General features: G+C 47.0%; 1 protein-coding gene across 1 annotated transcript in view; it reads left to right on the top strand.

Annotated features, from left to right (window-relative positions):
• LOC141139254 (cytochrome P450 2G1-like) overlaps positions 1 to 17,444 on the top strand; it is a 110,282-nt gene extending 92,838 nt beyond the window's left edge. Inside the window, exons 9-10 of the mRNA XM_073625211.1 lie at positions 16,817 to 16,958; positions 17,055 to 17,444. Of these exons, the coding sequence (XP_073481312.1) occupies positions 16,817 to 16,958; positions 17,055 to 17,251 (339 nt within the window). The 3' untranslated portion in view covers positions 17,252 to 17,444. The remainder of the gene's footprint in view (positions 1 to 16,816; positions 16,959 to 17,054) is intronic.
• The last annotated feature ends 706 nt before the right edge of the window (positions 17,445 to 18,150 follow it).

Below are 18,150 nucleotides of genomic sequence, written 5' to 3'. Positions count from 1 at the left end.
AGCTGGGAAGGATGCAGGACAGGGTGCAGTAGTGGAGATTTTTCTGCCACCACGTCTCCAAAATACTACTAGTGGTGATTCTGCCAAACCTCTCTCCTCCACCCCCTCCTCTTCTTCTTCCTCCATGGCCTCTTCCTGTGCTGATTTGTCTTTGGAACCAGCGGTGCTCTGTAGGCATTCAAGGGGCTATGCAAGCATGCAGGCAAAAAGATGCCATGCGGTGCTTGAGCTGGTGTGTTTGGGGGACAGGAGCCACACTGGGGCAGAGATTCTGTCAGCTCTGCAGGGGCAGGTTCAGAGGTGGTTGACGCCACGCCAGCTTAAGGCAGGTATGGTGGTTTGCGACAATGGCACCAACCTCCTCTCTGCCCTCCGACAGGGACAAATGACCCATGTGCCCTGTTTGGCTCACGTCCTTAACTTGGTGGTGCAGCGGTTCTTTGGCAGGTACCCGGGCTTACAGGATGTCCTGAGGCAGGCCAGGAAAGTCTGTGTGCATTTCCGCAGGTCATATAATGCCAGTGCTCGGCTGGCTGACCTCCAAAAGGAGTTTAACCTGCCCAAGAACCGCCTAATCTGTGACATGCCCACCAGGTGGAACTCAAATTTGGCCATGCTGCAGCGGCTGCACATGCAGCAGAGGGCCATCAATGAGTACCTGTGCGACTATGGCACCAGGACAAGGTCAGGGGAGCTTGTTTTTTTTTCCCCCACGCCAGTGGGCCATGATCAGGGATGCATACACTGTCCTGTCACCATTTGAGGAAGCCACAAGGATGGTGAGCAGTGACAGTGCATGCATAAGTGACACTGTCCCCCTTGTCCACCTGTTGGAGCACACGCTGCATGGAATAATGGACAGGGCACTTGAGGCAGAACAGAGGCAGGAAGAGGAGGACTTCCTTAGCTCTCAAGGCCCCCTTTATCCAGACATTGGTCCCCTTTATCCAGACATTGTTCCTGCGTGCCCGCCGATCACATAGGAAGAGGACAAGGAGGAGGAGGAAGAGGAGGATTGTGTCAGCATGGAGGTGGAGCCTGGCACTCAGCATCAGCAGCAGTCTTTAAGGGATCATTTACAGTCCCAAGAAACCCATGGACTTGTACGTGGCTGGGAGGAGGTGGCTGGAATCATGTCGTCATTAGTGACACAGAGGACTCCGGACCGAATGCCTCAGCAAACCTATGCTGCATGGCCTCCCTGATCCTGCAAAGCAGGTAATTACAATTCTTGATCTAATATTTCACTGCAGGGCCTGTTCCAGCTACCACCAAGAGTAACTGTGAGGACTTACAGTGTTGTGGCAACACCACCACCACCAAAGGCCCAATTTTCCTGCCCCTGTTCAACAGGTGCATGTAATTACAATTCTTGATCTAATATTTCACAGCAGGGTCCGTTCCAGCTCCCACCAAAAGCAACTGTGAGGACTTACAGTGTTGTGGCAACACTACCACCACCACCACCAAAGGCCCAATTTTTCTACCCCTGTTCAACAGGTGCATGTAATTACAATTCTTGATCTAATATTTCACAGCAGGGCCCGTTCCAGCTCCCACCAAGAGTAACTGTGAGGACTTACAGTGTTGTGGCAACACCACCACCACCAAAGGCCCAATTTTTCTGCCCCTGTTCAACAGGTGCATGTAATTACAATTCTTGATCTAATATTTCACATCAGGGCCCGTTTCTGCACCCACCAAAAGTAACTATGAGGACTTACAGTGTTGTGGCACCAGCACCACCACCACCACCACCAAACGCCCAATTTTTCTGACCCTGTTCAACAGGGGCATGTAATTACAATTACAATTCTTGATCTTTCACAGCAGAGCTCGTTCAAACATGCAACTTACAAACGACTCCTACTTGCAAACGGAAGGAGACAACAGGAAGTGAGATGAAATCTACTCCTAGGAAGGGAAAGAGTTAATATGGGAAAAACGTGTCTCCTCTCCACTGATGCTTTATCACCAATCCTTGTTTCACTAAAAACCCCAAATTGTCAAAAAACATTTGTCATTGAAAGTGAGGTGAAATCTTCTGAAGAGGTGCACAGACAGCAAAACAAATGTCACAGGGGTGATAACCCTTCCCTATGTTTTCCAAAAAGCTTAAAAATATATTTTTTGGCTGGAGCTACACTTTAAAAATGTACCAGTTCAAAATTACAAACAGATTCTAATTAACAACAAACCTACAGTCCCTGTCTTGTTTGAACAGCCTGTATACTGCTGTTCAGAGTATATAGGGCCTGGGGGCCCCACACCTTTCCTTTTTTTAATTTGGGTGCAGGGTTCCCCAAAGGGCCTGGTAATGGACTGGGAGGGGGGTACCCATGCCGTTTGTATCACTGATTTTCATCCATATTGCCGGGACCCAACATTACATTAAAGCCTCAAGCAGTTTTAAATGACTTTTATTCCTTTAAAAATGTCATTTTGTGCAGGGACTGTTCCAAACACGGGAAACACGCGCCACTTTACAGGCATACTATATACACCCCCCAGGTACGATATTTAAAGGAATATTTCACTTTTTTTTTCACTTTAGGCATCATTAAAATCACTACTCTTGAAAAAACGGCCGTTTTTAAAAGTTTTTTTTGCATTGATACATGTCCCCTGGGGCAGGACCCAGGTCCCCAAACCCCGTTTTAGGACAATACCATGAAAATTAGCCTTTAAATGTAGCACTTTTGATTTCGAACGTTCGAGTCCCATAGACTTCAATGGGGTTCTAAAGTTTGCATGAATTTTTGGTCCGTTCGCAGGTTCTGGTGCAAACCGGGGGGGGTGTTCGGCTCATCCCAACTGTCCACCATACTACACTACACTGACCACCATACTACACTACACTGACCACAATACCACACTACATTGACCACCATACCACACTTCACTGTCCACCATACCACACTACACTGTCCACCATAACACACTACACTGACCACCATACCACACTACACTGACCACCATACTACACTACAGTGACCACCATTAGGGATGAGCTTCGAGTTCAAGTCAAACTCAAGTTCGACTCGAACATGGGCTGTTCGCAAGTTCTCCGAACAGCGAACAATTTGGGGTGTTCGCGGCAAATTCGAATGCCGCGGAACACCCTTTAAAAGTCTATGGGAGAAATCAAAAGTGCTAATTTTAAAGGCTTATATGCATGGTATTGTCAGAAAAAGTGTTTGGGGACCTGGGTCCTGCCTCAGGGGCATGGATCAATGCAAAAAAAGTTTTAAAAATGGCCGTTTTTTCGGGAGCAGTGATTTTAATAATGCTTAAAGTGAAACAATAAAAGTGTAATATCCCTTTAAATTTCGTAGCTGGGGGGTGTCTATAGTATGCCTGTAAAGGGGCGCATGTTTCCCGTGTTTAGAACAGTCTGACAGCAAAATGACATTTCAAAGAAAAAAAGTCATTTAAAACTACTCGCGGCTATTAATGCATTGCCGGTCCGACAATACACATAGAACTTCATTGATAAAAATGGCATGGGAATTCCCCACAGGGGAACCCCGAACCAAAATTTAAAAAAAAAATTATGTGGGGGGGCCCCCTAAATTCCATACCAGGCCCTTCAGGTCTGGTATGGATATTAAGGGGAACCCCGGCCAAAATTTTTTAAAAAATGACGTGGGGGTCCCCCTAAATTCCATACCAGGCCCTTCAGGTCTGGTATGGATATTAAGGGGAACCCCGCGCCAAAATTAAAAAAAAAAAGGCGTGGGGTCCCCCCAAAAATCCATACCAGACCCTTATCTGAGCACGCAACCTGGCAGGCCGCAGGAAAAGAGGGGGATGAGAGAGCGCCCCCCCTCCTGAACCGTACCAGGTCACATGCCCTCAACATTGGGAGGGTGCTTTGGGGTAGCCCCCAAAACACCTTGTCCCCATGTTGATGAGGACAAGGGCCTCATCTCCACAACCCTGGCCAGTGGTTGTGGGGGTCTGCGGGTGGGGGGCTTATCTTCTTCTCTTCACCTTCTTTTCGGGCCGCTGGCATGGAGGGAGGCTCCCGCTGTGTAACGCTTCTCCTCTTCTGACGGTTCTTAAATAACGGGGGGTGGGGCCACCCGGTGACCCCGCCCCCTCTGACGCACGGTGACTGGACGGGACTTCCCTGTGGCATTCCCCGTGACGCCACAGGGAAGTCCCGTCAAGTCCCCATGCGTCAGATGGGACAGAGTCACCGGGTGGCCCCGCCCCCCCATTATTTAAGAACCGTCAGAAGTGGAGAAGCGTCACACAGCGGGAGCCTCCCTCCATGCCAGCATGGGTGTGGAGCAGCCCGAAAAGAAGATGAAGAGAAGAAGATGAAGAGAAGAAGATGAAGATGAAGAGAAGAAGATGAAGAGAAGAGCGGGAGCCTCCCTCCATGCCATGAATGCGGAGCGGCCCGAGGAGAAGAAGGGAAGAAGACGCCGCGGAGGAGATGCTGGACGAGAACACCGGAGGAAGAACCAGAAGATCCAGAAGAACCAGAAGAAGAAGATGAAGGAAGATAGAAGATGGAAGAAAGAAGAAGCATTTAAATAAAGGAATTGTCAAAAACTATCTCTTGTCATTTTTAACATTTTTGACAGTTTTTTAGTGAAATGGTAGGGGTACAAACCATTTCACACAGGGGGGAGGGCCGGGATCTGGGGGTCCCATTGTTAAAGGGGGCTTCCAGATTCCGATAAGCCCCCCACCCACAGACCCCCACAACCACCGGCCAGGGTTGTGGGGATGAGGCTCTTATCCTCATCAACATGGGGACAAAGTGTTTTGGGGGGCTACCCCAAAGCACCCTCCCAATGTTGAGGGCATGTGGCCTGGTATGGTTCAGGAGGGGGGGCGCTCTCTCGTCCCCCCCTCTTTTCCTGCGGCCTGCCAGGTTGCATGCTCGGATAAGGGTCTGGTATAGATTTTTGGGGGGACCCCATGCCGTTTTTTTTTAAATTTTGGCGCGGGGTTCCCCTTAATATCCATACGAGACCTGAAGGGCCTGGTATGGAATTTAGGGGGACCCCCACGTCATTTTTTTTTTAAATTTTGGCCGGGGTTCCCCTTAATATCCATACCAGACTTGAAGGGCCTAGTGTGGAATTTAGGGGACCCCCCCACGTCATTTTTTTTTTTTAATTTTGGTTCGGGGTTCCACTGTGGGGAATTCCCATGCCGTTTTTATCAATGAACTTCTATGTGTATTGTCGGACCGGCAATGCATTATTAGCCGCGAGTAGTTTTAAATGACTTTTTTTCCTTTGAAATGTCATTTTGCTGTCAGACTGTTCTAAACACGGGAAACATGCGCCCCTTTACAGGCATACTATAGACACCCCCCAGGTACGAAATTTAAAGGGATATTACACTTTTATTGTTTCACTTTAAGCATTATTAAAATCACTGCTCCCGAAAAAAACGGACATTTTTAAAACTTTTTTTTGCATTGATCCATGTCCCCTGGAGCAGGACCCAGGTCCCCAAACACTTTTTATGACAATAACTTGCATATAAGCTTTTAAAATTAGCACTTTTGATTATTCATGTTCGTGTCCCATAGACTTTAATGGTGTTCGCGTGTTTAAATGAATTTTTTGCCTGTTCGCCTGTTCTGGTGCGAACCGAACAGCGGGGTGTTCGGCTCATCCCTAACCACCATACTACACTACACTGACCACCATAATATACTACACTTACCACCATACCACACTACACTGACCACCATACTACACTACACTGACCACCATACTACACTACACTGACCACTATACTACACTACACTATCCACCATACTACAGTACACTGACCACCATACTACACTGACCACCCTACTACACTACACTGACCATCATACTACACTACACTGACCACCATACCACACTACACTAACCACATACCACACTACACTGTCCACCATACTACACTACACTGGCTACCATACTACACTACACGGACCACCATACTACACTACACTGACCCACTGACCACCATACCACACTACACTGACCACCATACCACACTACACTGACCACCATACCACACTACACTGTCCATCATACCACACTACACTGACCACCATATCACACTACACTGAACACCATACCACAGAGCGATCGCGGACAGGCCAGCCCTACGCCTCATATGACCCCCATACGGCCAATCACAGGGCGCCAGGCACTGAACATGGCGGCCGGAGTGCAGAGGACACAGGAACTTAAAATTAGGGGAGGCAGCCAGTAGTGACACACACTGGGGCCCCCATAAATGTCGCGCCTGGGGCCACGGCACCCCCTGCACCCCCCACGCTAAGCCACCACCACAGACCCCATGCATGCGCATATTTAACTCTTTACTATTCCCTACCATACAGCTAGGTCTTTAGGGTCTCTGCCATGTTGTCTGGTCCCGATTGCTGGGGCACTGACCACTCCCTTTACTATGCATGAGACCTGTTGCCCCTGACGTTCATGCTCTACTGGCTGTTATATCACCCTTCTCTGGTACTTGTTGCCCCTAGCAACAGCATGTCACCACATTACCTCATGTGTGTGCATTACAGGCCCTATTTTTTCATATGCCATTACCACCATGCACCCCTTTAAGTATCTTTAGACCAGGCATGACAAAGTTTCAAAAGCTTTACTGGAAACTCTCACTATAACAGTTCCAAAACAAAGTGCAGTCTTTTTCCTAAACAAATCCCTAACCCCGCAACAGAGCCCATAGTGGTAGATCTCCTGAGTTGGTTTTCTTCAGGTCCCAGCAATCCCCTTACATGTGGAAGGTTCCTAAAGCAGGGGGCACTTTTTTGATAGTTGCAGCAGCTCTGTGATGTGGCTGGAGATTACATGCTGTGTCAATTCTGTGTCTTCTCTCCCATGTAGACTGTGTGTCTAGGCAAAACTCTCCCCCTTTTATTATCAGCAGGGGTAGAGAGGCAGAGCTTAGTAGAAAGTGCGGGAAGCAGGTTAACTGTTTCCCTCCCACCTAGGGCAGTAGCTTTCTCACTAACCAGCATTTCAACCTGCTTCAACACATGCATCCACACGCCTGTCAAATTAGCACTTGTGGCTATTTTCATAGAGTTACTGCACATAGGCTGCCTATGTGTTTTCATTTTACTTATTTCTATAAAAAGGCCCCCCAAAATCCTCAGTACCCATCCTCAGACCCATGATGCTCTTAATCCAGCTCTTACCCTAGGACATGGAGTGTGTTAGAACTTCTCTAGGATAAATGTACAGGTAGCTCTGGCACTCTAAGAATACCCTATTAGTAAAGTAGTTGTAGTAGTATTTGATGAGCTGAACACCCCCCAGTTCGGTTCGCACCAGAACCTGCGAACGGACCGAAAATTTGCACGAACGTTAGAACCCCATTGACGTCTATGAGACTCGAACATTCAAAATCAAAAGTGCTCATTTTAAAGGCTAATTTGCATGGTATTGTCCTAAAAAGGGTTTGGGGACCCGGGTCCTGCCCCAGGGGACATCTATCAATGCAAAAAAAACTTTTAAAAACGGCCGTTTTTTCGGGAGCAGTGATTTTAATGATGCTTAAACTAAAAAAAAAAAAAGTGAAATATTCCTTTAAATATCATACCTGGGGGGTGTCTATAGTATGCCTATAAGGTGGCACGTGTTTCCCGTGCTTAGAACAATCCCTGCACAAGATATTTAAAACTGCTTGCGGCTTTAATGTAATGTCGGGTCCTGGCAATATGGATGAAAATCAGTGAGCCAAACGGCATGGGCACCCCCCAGTCCATTACAAGGCCCTTTGGGTCTTGTATGGATATTAAGGGGAACCCCGCACCCAAATTAAAAAAGGAAACAGCAGTATACAGGCTCTGTACTCTGAACAGCAGTATACAGGCAGTGCAAACAAGACAGGGACTGTAGGTTTGTTGATAAGTAGAATCTGTTTGTAATTTTGAACTGGTACATTTTTAACGTGTTTAGCTCCAGCCAAAAAATCTATTTTAAGCTTTTTGGAAAACATAGGGAAGGGTTATGACCCCTGTGACATTTGTTTTGCTGTCTGTGCTCCTCTTCAGAAGATTTCACCTCACTTTTTGCCCCGATGACAAATGTTTTTTGAAAATTTGGGTTTTTTTGTGAAACAAGGATTGGTGATAAAGCATCAGTGGAAAGGAGAAATGTTTTTCCCATATTAACTCTTACAGGAAAGAATTTCCCTTCCTAGGGGTAGATTTCTTCTCACTTCCTGTTGTCTCCTTCCGTTTGCAAGTAGGGGTCGTTTATAAGTTGGATGTTTGAAAGTAGGGGCCTGCCCTATATACTCAGCAGAAATTTGGGCCTTAGGTGTTGTTGTGGCCACAGCACTGTAAGCCCTCACAGGGCCCTGCTGTGAAATATTAGATCAAGAATTGTAATTACATGCCCTGTTGAATAGGGGCTGAAAAATTGGGCCTTAGGCACTGGTGCTGGTGCCACAACACTGCAACCCCTCACAGATACTCTAGTTGGAACGCAGGAACGAGCCCTGCTGCAAAGTATTGCATCAAAAATTGTAATTACACGCCCCTGTTAAACAGGGGCTGAAAAATTGGGCCTTAGGCACTGGTGCTGGTGCCACAACACTGCAACCCCTCACAGATACTCTAGTTGGAACGCAGGAATGAGCCCTGCTGCAAAGTATTGCATCAAAAATTGTAATTACACGCCCCAGTTAAACAGGGGCAGAAAAATTGGGCCTTAGGCACTGGTGGCAGCGCCCAGAACCAAAAATGTTCTTACAAGCTATCAGCGTGATCATTGAGGAGGAAGAGGATAATTACTCAGGATAGTCACTCAGCATCAGCATAGGCAGTCTTTGAAGGGATCTGAGATTTAAAAAAAAATATTCGGTTACATCAGCATCAGGTGCTTGGTAGCTGGTGGTGATCCAAGAATGATTCATTTTTATGAAGGTCAGTGGATCGACCGAGTCGGTGGACAGATGCACCCTGTGATCGGTTACAAAGCCTCCAGCAGCACTGAATGTGCATTCTGAAAGAACGCTGGATGCAGGACAGGCCAGTAGCTCAATTGCATACTGTGCAAGCTCTGGCCAGTGATCCATCCTCAAGACCCAGTAACCCAGAGGATTTTCGGTGGGAAAGGTGTCCAAGTCAGATCTTGCCCCTAGGTGTTCCTGCACCATGTAAAACAGACGCTGGCGATGGTTGCTGGAACCGATCATACCTTGGGGCTGCGGACTAAAAAATTGTCTGAACGCATCGGTCAGAGGGCCACCTTCTCCACCGCTCCTTCTTTGACTGACTGAAGCCTCAGCAACACGTTGTCCAGAAACAGGAGTTTGTAACCTCCCAGTCTTTGGGAACGCGTTGCACAGACCTTTCTGCAAGGCCTGCTGAAGATGTTTCATCCTCTGCTCCCTCTGCGATGGCAAGATAAGGTCTGCAACCTTACCCTTGTAACGTGGATCAAGGAGGGTTGCCAGCCAGTATTGGTCCTTCTCCTTGATACCACGAATACGAGGATCCTTCCGCAGGCTTTGCAGGATCAGGGAGGCCATGCAGCGTAGGTTTGCTGAGGCATTCGATGTGGAGTCCTCTGGGTCACTAAGGACGACATGGTCCGCAGCCACCTCCTCCCAGCCACGTACAAGTCCATGTGTTTCTTGGGACTGATCCCTTAAAGACTGCTGCTGATGCTGAGTGCCAGGCTCCACCTCCATACTGACGCAATCATCCTCCTCGTCCTCTTCCTGTGTGATCGGCGGGCACGCAGGAACACTGTCTGGATAAAGGGGGCCTTGAGAGCTAAGGAAGTCCTCCTCTTCCTTCCTCTGTTCTGCCTCAAGTGCCCTGTCTATTATTCCACGCAGCGTGTGCTCCAACAGGTGGACAAGGGGGACAGTGTCACTGATGCATGCACTGTCACTGCTCACGATCCTCGTGGCCTCCTCAAATGGTGACAGGACAGTGCATGCATCCCTGATCATGGCCCACTGGCGTGGGGGAAAAAGAACTCCCCTGATCCTGTCCTGGTGCCATAGTCGCACAGGTACTCATTGATGGCCCTCTGCTGCGTGTGCAGCCGCTGCAGCATGGCCAATGTTGAGTTCCATCTGGTGGGCATGTCACAGATTAGGCGGTTCTTGGGCAGGTTAAACTCCTTTTGGAGGTCGAGCCGAGCACTGGCATTATATGAGCGGCGGAAATGCACACAGACTTTCCTGGCCTGCCTCAGGACATCCTGTAAGCCCGGGTACCTGCCAAAGAACCGCTGCACCACCAAGTTAAGGACGTGAGCCAAACAGGGCACATGGGTCATTTGTCCCTGTCGGAGGGCAGAGGAGGCTGGTGCCATTGTCGCAAACCACCATTCCTGCCTTAAGTTGGCGTGGCGTCAACCACCTCTGAACCTGCCCCTGCAGAGCTGATAGAACCTCTGCCCCAGTGTGGCTCTTGTCCCCCAAGCACACCAGCTCAAGCACCGCATGGCATCTTTTGGCCTGCGTACTTGCGTAGCCCCTTGAACGCCTACAAAGCACCGCTGGTTCAGAGAACAAAGCACAGGAAGAGGCCATGGAGGAAGAAGAAGAGGAAGGGGTGGAGGAGAGAGGTGTGTCACAATCATTAGTAGTGGCATTTTGGAGGCATGGTGGTGGAACAACCTCCAACACTACTGCACCTTGTCCTGCATCCTTCCCAGCTGCCAGCAGAGTCACCCAATGCGCGGTGAAACTTAGGTAACATCCCTGTCCATGCCTGCTGGACCATGAGTCAGTGGTAATATGCACCTTACCGCTGACCGCCCTGTCCAGCGAGGCCAAGACATTGCCTTCCACATGCCGGTAGAGAGCCAGAATCGCCTTCTGTGAGAAAAAGTGGCGTTTGGGTACCTGCCACTGAGGAACCGCACATTCCACAAACTCATGGAAGGGGGCAGAGTCTACGAACTGAAAAGGTAGCAGTTGAAGTGCTAGCAATTTTTCCAAGCTAGCATTCAACCGCTGGGCATGTGGATGGCTGGGAGCAAACTTCTTTCAGCGGTGCAGTAGCTGGGGCAGGGAAATTTGCCTGGTACAATCTGACGTCGGTGTACCGAAAGCAGATTGCCCACAAGTACTTGGCTGTGACACACCTAATTCTACACCTTCATTCCTCTCAGTGCAGGTCTCAGAGAGGACTGAAGGTATAGTGGAGTTGGAGATCTCAGCTGATGAGGAGCAAGGAGAGGTCCTCTTTGTTCTTTGGTGTGGGTCTTTTAGATACGCTTGCCAACGAACTGCATGGCAGGTCAACATATGCCTGGTCAAGCATGTGGTGCCCAAGCGGGAGATGTTTTGGCCACGCAAGATACGCTTGAGACATATGTTGCAAATAGCAGCGGTGTGATCTGATGCACTCGTCTCAAAAAAGGCCCACACCAAAGAACTTTTTGAATAATGCGCAGAGACTGCAGTGCCCTGCACATGCGGAGCTTTAGAGTGTGATGCAGTCAGTGTGCTGCCCTTAGGCTGGCCCCTGGAGGGCATCCTGCCTCGTTGGTGATGTGCCTCCTCCTCCTCTCTCCTATCAGGCACCCACGTTGAGTCAGTGACCTCATCATCCCCTCCCTCCTCATCACTGGAGCAAACCTGGAAGTATGCTGCAGCAGGGAGAGCATGACTGCCAGATTGCTGTCCTTCTTGGGCACCCCCTCTGTCCGTGCTCACGTTACTGCCTTCATCTAGCTCAGTATCATCATCAGAGCCTTCCAAACGCTGGGCATCCTCCTGGAGCATGTACCCAACACTGTGGTCAAACACTTCGAGGGACTCCTCAGGAGGACATGGTGGGGCTAGGGAAGGAGTCACTGATGCCATTGAGCCGAGGGAAGAGGCCGCGTTGGTAGCTGCTTTGCCAGACAAAGTACCCTGAGCATGGGTGAGAGAGGATGAGGAGGATGAGGACGGCTTGGTCATCCACTCGACCAAGTCTTCCGCATGTTGCGGCTCAACACGGCCAGCTGCCGAAAAAAAGGCTAAGCATGTCCCACGGCCATGTACTGTTACTGCAGCTAGCAAAATCAACTGCCTGCCTGTAGTATGAGAACACCACCAACCTTCTACAGGTAGCTTTAGCTGAACACTGTGCAGAGCTCGCAAAAAAATAACTTGTAGCTTATTTAGCTGCCTGCGGTAGTGATAGGATCAGGAAAACACCACCAACCTTCTACAGGTAGCTTTAGGTGAACACTGTGCAGAGCTCACAAAAATAACTTGTAGCTTATTTAGCTGCCTGCGGTAGTTATAGGATCAGGAAAACACCACCAACCTTTTACAGGTAGCTTTATCTGAACACTGTGCGGTGCTCGCAAAGAAACAACTTGTAGCTTATTTAGCTGCCTGTGGTAGTGATAGGATCGGGAAAACACCACCAACCTTCTACAGGTAGCTTTAGGTGAATACTGTGCAGAGCTCGCAAAAAAATAACTTGTAGCTTATTTAGCTGCCTGCGGTAGTGATAGGATCAGGAAAACACCACCAACCTTCTACAGGTAGCTTTAGATGAACACTGTGCAGAGCTCGCAAAAAAATAACTTGTAGCTTATTTAGCTGCCTGCGGTAGTGATAGGATCAGGAAAACACCACCAACCTTCTGCAAGTAGCTTTAGGTGAACACTGTGCAGAGCTCGCAAAAAAATAACTTGTAGCTTATGTATCTGCCTGCGGTAGTGATAGGATCAGGAAAACACCACCAACCTTCTACAGGTAGCTTTAGCTGAACACTGTGCAGAGCTCGCAAAAAACTAACTTGTAGTTTTAGCTGAACACTGTGAGGAGGATGCACTACACTAACTTGTAGCTTTAGCTTAACACTGTGCAGAGGTCGCACTACACTAACTTGTAGTTTTAGCTGAACACTGTGAGGAGGACGCACTACACTAACTTGTAGCTTTAGCTGAACACTGTGCAGAGGTCGCACTACACTAACTTGTAGTTTTAGCTGACACTGTGAGGAGGACGCACTACACTAACTTGTAGCTTTAGCTGAACACTGTGCAGAGGTCGCACTACACTAACTTGTAGTTTTAGCTGAACACTGTGAGGAGGACGCACTACACTAAGTTGTAGCTTTAGCTGAACACTGTGCAGAGGTCGCACTACACTAACTTGTAGTTTTAGCTGAACACTGTGAGGAGGACGCACTACCCTAACTTGTAGCTTTAGCTGAACACTGTGCAGAGGTCACACTACACTAACTTGTAGCTTTAGCTGAACACTGTAAGGAGGACGCACTACCCTAACTTGTAGCTTTAGCTAAACACTGTGCAGAGGTCACACTAAACTAACTTGTAGCTTTAGCTGAACACTGTGAAGAGGACGCACTACACTAATTTGCAGTTTTAGCTGAACACTGTGCAGAGGTCACACTAAACTAACTTGTAGCTTTAACTGAACACTGTGAGGCTTTGGCCAATTACAGCTCTCTCTACCAACGGCGCTGTGATTGGCCAAGCATGCGGGTCATAGTGCATGCTTGGCCAATCATCAGCCAGCAATGCACTGCAATGCCGCAGTGAATTATGGGCCGTGATGCGCCACACGAATTTGGCGCGAATGGCCCATATCGTTCGCAATTCGGTGAACGGGCGAACAGACGATGTTCCAGTCGAACATGGGTTCGACTCGAACACGAAGCTCATCCCTAGTCACAGAGCCAACATCTTTGAGAAATGAAGTGTATAGTTTTTTGACCAAACTAATATTACAGTGAATAAAGTATACAGTATTTTGATAAAACTAATGTTGGAACACAGAGTTAAAGTGTTTGTTAACCCAAAATAAATAAATACAGATCCTGGTCCCTTAAAGCAGATTACACAGCACAGTGCATGTGCTGTGTAATCTGCCCCCCTCCCTGAACCTGCCACTTCCTGTATCCCCTCTCTGTACTGACCACAAAAATCAGGACTGCTGAGCCTTGGCCGGCCGTGGTAAGAGTGCGTCCCTGCATCATACGCTGCTCTCCTCTCTCCCCCTCACCCTCTCCTTCCTGCCTGTCAGTTCCCTCTCTGTGTCTGTCTCCGCCCAGCCCCGCATCCCCGCCGCCATTATTGAAAAAAAAAAGCTGTAAAATTGCCACCACCAGTCCCTCTATTAGAGGCTGGCATAGCACACTATGTAAGTTGTTTTAAAAAATTGTTTGTAAAAATTGTAAATACCAATTTTGAGCTGTCTTCAGGCCGGTCACATGACTCGTGGCCGCTTTACAGCTACGAGACAGAGCTTCTGTGGGAGGAGACAAGCGGCCACATGATCTCCCCAGCTGACATCAGAGGGAGATCACAGCCCCTCCTGCAGAAGCCATCCATCGGAGCTGTAAAGCAGCCGCGAGTCATGTGACCGACCTGAAGACAGCTCAAGATCAATATTTATTTAAGCCTTATTTTTTAAAACAACTTACATAGTGTGCTATGCCAGCCTTTAATAGAGGGGCTGGCAGTGACTTATAAAAATGGGTTAACAAATACTTTAATTAGCTAGTGTGAAGTGAGAAAATGTGTTCATGACAAAAACAAGTGGAGTAAAGTCTTATCTCTGGTGTCCCTGATGGGTTGACACTAATAGGGTTTTCTAAATTTAACCCAGGGCCCCCATCCTCTGATAGGGCCCCAGGTGGCACCTAGCCTACTACAGTTAAGTGTCCCCACTGGTATAAAGAAAAAATAGCTGCCAACATCCCCCTCATAGCGCAGTTGATCTTGAAATCTCTGAAATGATGGTTTTGCTTAAGTAGCTTAACCATCTGTAGAAAACTAGTCCACCTTTTCCTAGGAACAGCGAACATACATGCTAATGATAGAAGATGTTACTTTGCTGCAGTATACTTCCCAACCAGCAAAACAAAAAACTGACAAGTAACTCAGAGGTGGTGGAACTGATAATGCCAAGTATCTCAAAGGTGGTGTGACAGAGGATGCCAAGAATCAGAGATGTGATGGGAGAGATGATGATATATGTTGGCGAGTATCTTTTTTTTTTTTCACAGTTAAATGATGCTAAGTATTTAGTTGGTGTGGGACAGTGGATGGCTAATGATGCTAAGTATATGATATGTAGTGCTATTCCTGAAGAAACCGCTGAAAGTTTGTCTAGGTTCTTTTCCCAGTGGATTGCCCCCCCGCCAAGCACGCATTAACGGTCACTCTTTGGCTCAATATCAAGTCCAGGGGTGTTCTTTTTGTTTTTATTTTTGGAGAAACTTGGATAGGGTTGAGGGCAGTAAGCTCCTTTCTTTAAAACTGAAGCAGAAGCCCTTGCATATACAGAAGCAAACCGTGGACTTGGCTTGTAGTAGAAGCAGTCAAATGCAGGTGTCTTCCTTTAGGGCACCAAGGGCAGAGTCCCTTCACAAAGAACTGGATAGTCTGAGCTCTTCAGGACATCAGCCGATGTTCCCTTTGGTCAAACACACACAGCTGACACTCCAGCGCAAGAGGGGTGACAGCAGCCCAAAAGTCTCTAAGATTTCTCAAGCAGTCTGTACTCACAAAATGTCCAAGGAAAGATGGTTGCCATGCAACACCCTTCTCCAGTGATATCAGACTAGATCTTCAGCAGACAGCCCCTTAGTCAGCTCTCTGTAGCTTCAGCATCCAGGCCCTAAGTTTTCTTATCTGAGGCCTTCCAAACAGCAAGCACATGGTCCTCCAGGCTGGACTGATCCTCAGCATGAAAAGACCCAGAAGCCCAATCTCTCAGAGTATTTATGCACTTTCCCAGCAGACTTCAAGGCCCTGGGATTGGCCAGGGGTGTATAAATATTCATACCGAACACCAAGCATTGCCCTGTAGCATGGCAAGCCCTCCTGGCTGGACCTTCCCTCTGCAGGCAAAGACCCAGAAGCTCTGTGTCTCCGACTATTTTTGCAGACTCTCAGCATCCTTCAGGGCCATCCTCCCTGGGATTGGTCAGGGCTGTATAAATATTTATGCTGCTATTGGCTTTGCTCCACACCTATGATTCAGAGAGTTTTCAAACTCTCTGGAAAGCAGAAGAAACATGCAAACCATCAGCAGCAGAAACACTGAGCAGACCTAACTAATCACATGCAGCTGCACTGATTATAGTGAGTACAACTAATTTTACACAGCAATTTCAGCCACAATGGTTACAGTGATACGAGCTAAATATACCTAACAACATAAATGCAGCTCCACTGAACACAGTGAGCCAGCACTAATCTAACCAATCCTAGCCCCTATCTAGAAGGGTGCTACACATCGGTGGAAGACAAAGGAGGAGAAATTGTTCTCACAGGGGCTGGGACAAATGATGACAAATGATCTATATGAGGATCAAATGTGTTTTTTACATAAACTCTTACTGAAAAATGCTGAATTCAGAAAAAAACTAGATGTTGTAAACCACAGTCTTTTGCAGAACACCTCATCGTTAGAGGAGGGATCCGGCTAGTTACCTCTTGGACATTCCTAAATAATGGAACTCAGCAGCCTGTGCTCAGCTCTTTGGCTAAAATCAAGCAAGATAAACTTGTGTGGTGACTGACTCAGTCACCACACAACAGCCCTGCACTATGCCCGCTGCCCAGTGCCACCTAGACACTTTTTTAGGGGTATTCCTAAGCCAACTTAGGAATACCACTGAAGGGATCTAAAAAAATACAAATATACTAAAATTTCCAAAGTTGTTTATTGTACTATAAGATGCAATGAGTTTGTTTCCAAGATCTACACATAGATCCAATGCTGGGCTCAATATGTGAAAATTATTTATTGAGTAGGATCTTTGTAAAAAAATGCCTGTGTCATAAATGTCTTCCTTGTCATCGTGTTACAGGGGACCACCGTATTTCCTCTCCTTTGTTCTGCTCTATCAGACCCAGAGTACTGGAAGTCACCCTATGACTTTAATCCAGAGAATTTCCTGGATGAAAATGGAAAGTTCCGTCCACAGGAAGCTCTGATCCCTTTCTCTACAGGTAAGAAGCAGAGAGAGAAAAAAATCATAGTGGTTTCTTCTGCCTTGTAAAATGGCCATGTGATATCTTCTATCTGCTGCTCTCTGGTTGTTCCAGGAAAGAGGATCTGCCCAGGGGAAGGTTTGGCCCGGATGGAGATCTTCCTATTCCTCACTGCTCTGCTCCAAAAATTCTCCTTTCAACCTGCAAACCCCACCAACACGCTCAACCTGGAGGTGCTTCGACGTGCCTTACATAAACAGGGGCTCACCTTAAATCTGAGAGCCATTCCCAGAATTAAAAAAGGAATGTAAATATAAGACGAAGACTGAAAGACTTACTCCAATGAAAAAGGAAAATACTGCTCTTTCCAGCTCTTAATAATGATCACTTGATTCTGTAGGTTCTTACATACTTTACTTAAAGGACTGAGACTCCAATTTTCTCATTGCTATTCCTCATTATCATATTCCCAAATAAATTTTTTTTTCTCTAGAAATCTTATAACTTTCTCCTGATACCACTTTTTACTTACTTTGTTAGGTCAAATGAAGTCTGATTATTGCTGATATGTCAACTGCCTGACCTTGCACACTATTTCCTAACAGTGGCAAAATTCATAGTTCTGTTGTTAAGATGAATGAAGGAGTTGGGGGACAATATGTGAGCTCAGAAAGTTGAGAGGACAAAAAAATATATATTTCAAGTGACCACTAATACTTTAACCACTTGACAACTGGGCACTTGAACCCCCTTCCTAACCAGACCAATTTTCAGCTTTCGGTGCTCTCACACTTTGAATGACAATTACTCAGTCATGCAACACTGTACCCATATGAAATTTTCGTCCTTTTGTTCACTCAAATGGAGCTTTCTTTTGGTGGTATTTGATCACCTCTGGGTTTTTTATTTTCTGTGCTATAAATGAAAAAAGACCGAAAATTTTGTAAAAAAATGCATTTTTCTTCATTTGTATTATACAATTTTGCAAATAAGTAATTTTTCTTCATAAATTTGGGCCAAAATTTATACTGCTACATATCTTTGGTAAAAATAACCCAAATTAGTGGATATTATTTAGTCTGTGTGAAAGTTATAGCGTCTACAAGCTATGGTGCCAATCACTTGTAATTGATCACATCTGATCACACCTGATATACTGAGGCCTATCTCATTTCTTGAGACCCTTACAAGCCAGGAAAGTACAAATACC

This window comes from Aquarana catesbeiana, linkage group LG04 (assembly GCF_042186555.1).
Source record: "Aquarana catesbeiana isolate 2022-GZ linkage group LG04, ASM4218655v1, whole genome shotgun sequence".
Classification (NCBI taxonomy): Eukaryota; Metazoa; Chordata; class Amphibia; order Anura; family Ranidae; genus Aquarana; species Aquarana catesbeiana.
Note: the sequence above shows the minus strand (reverse complement) of the source record. Positions and strands in the feature narration are given on the sequence as shown.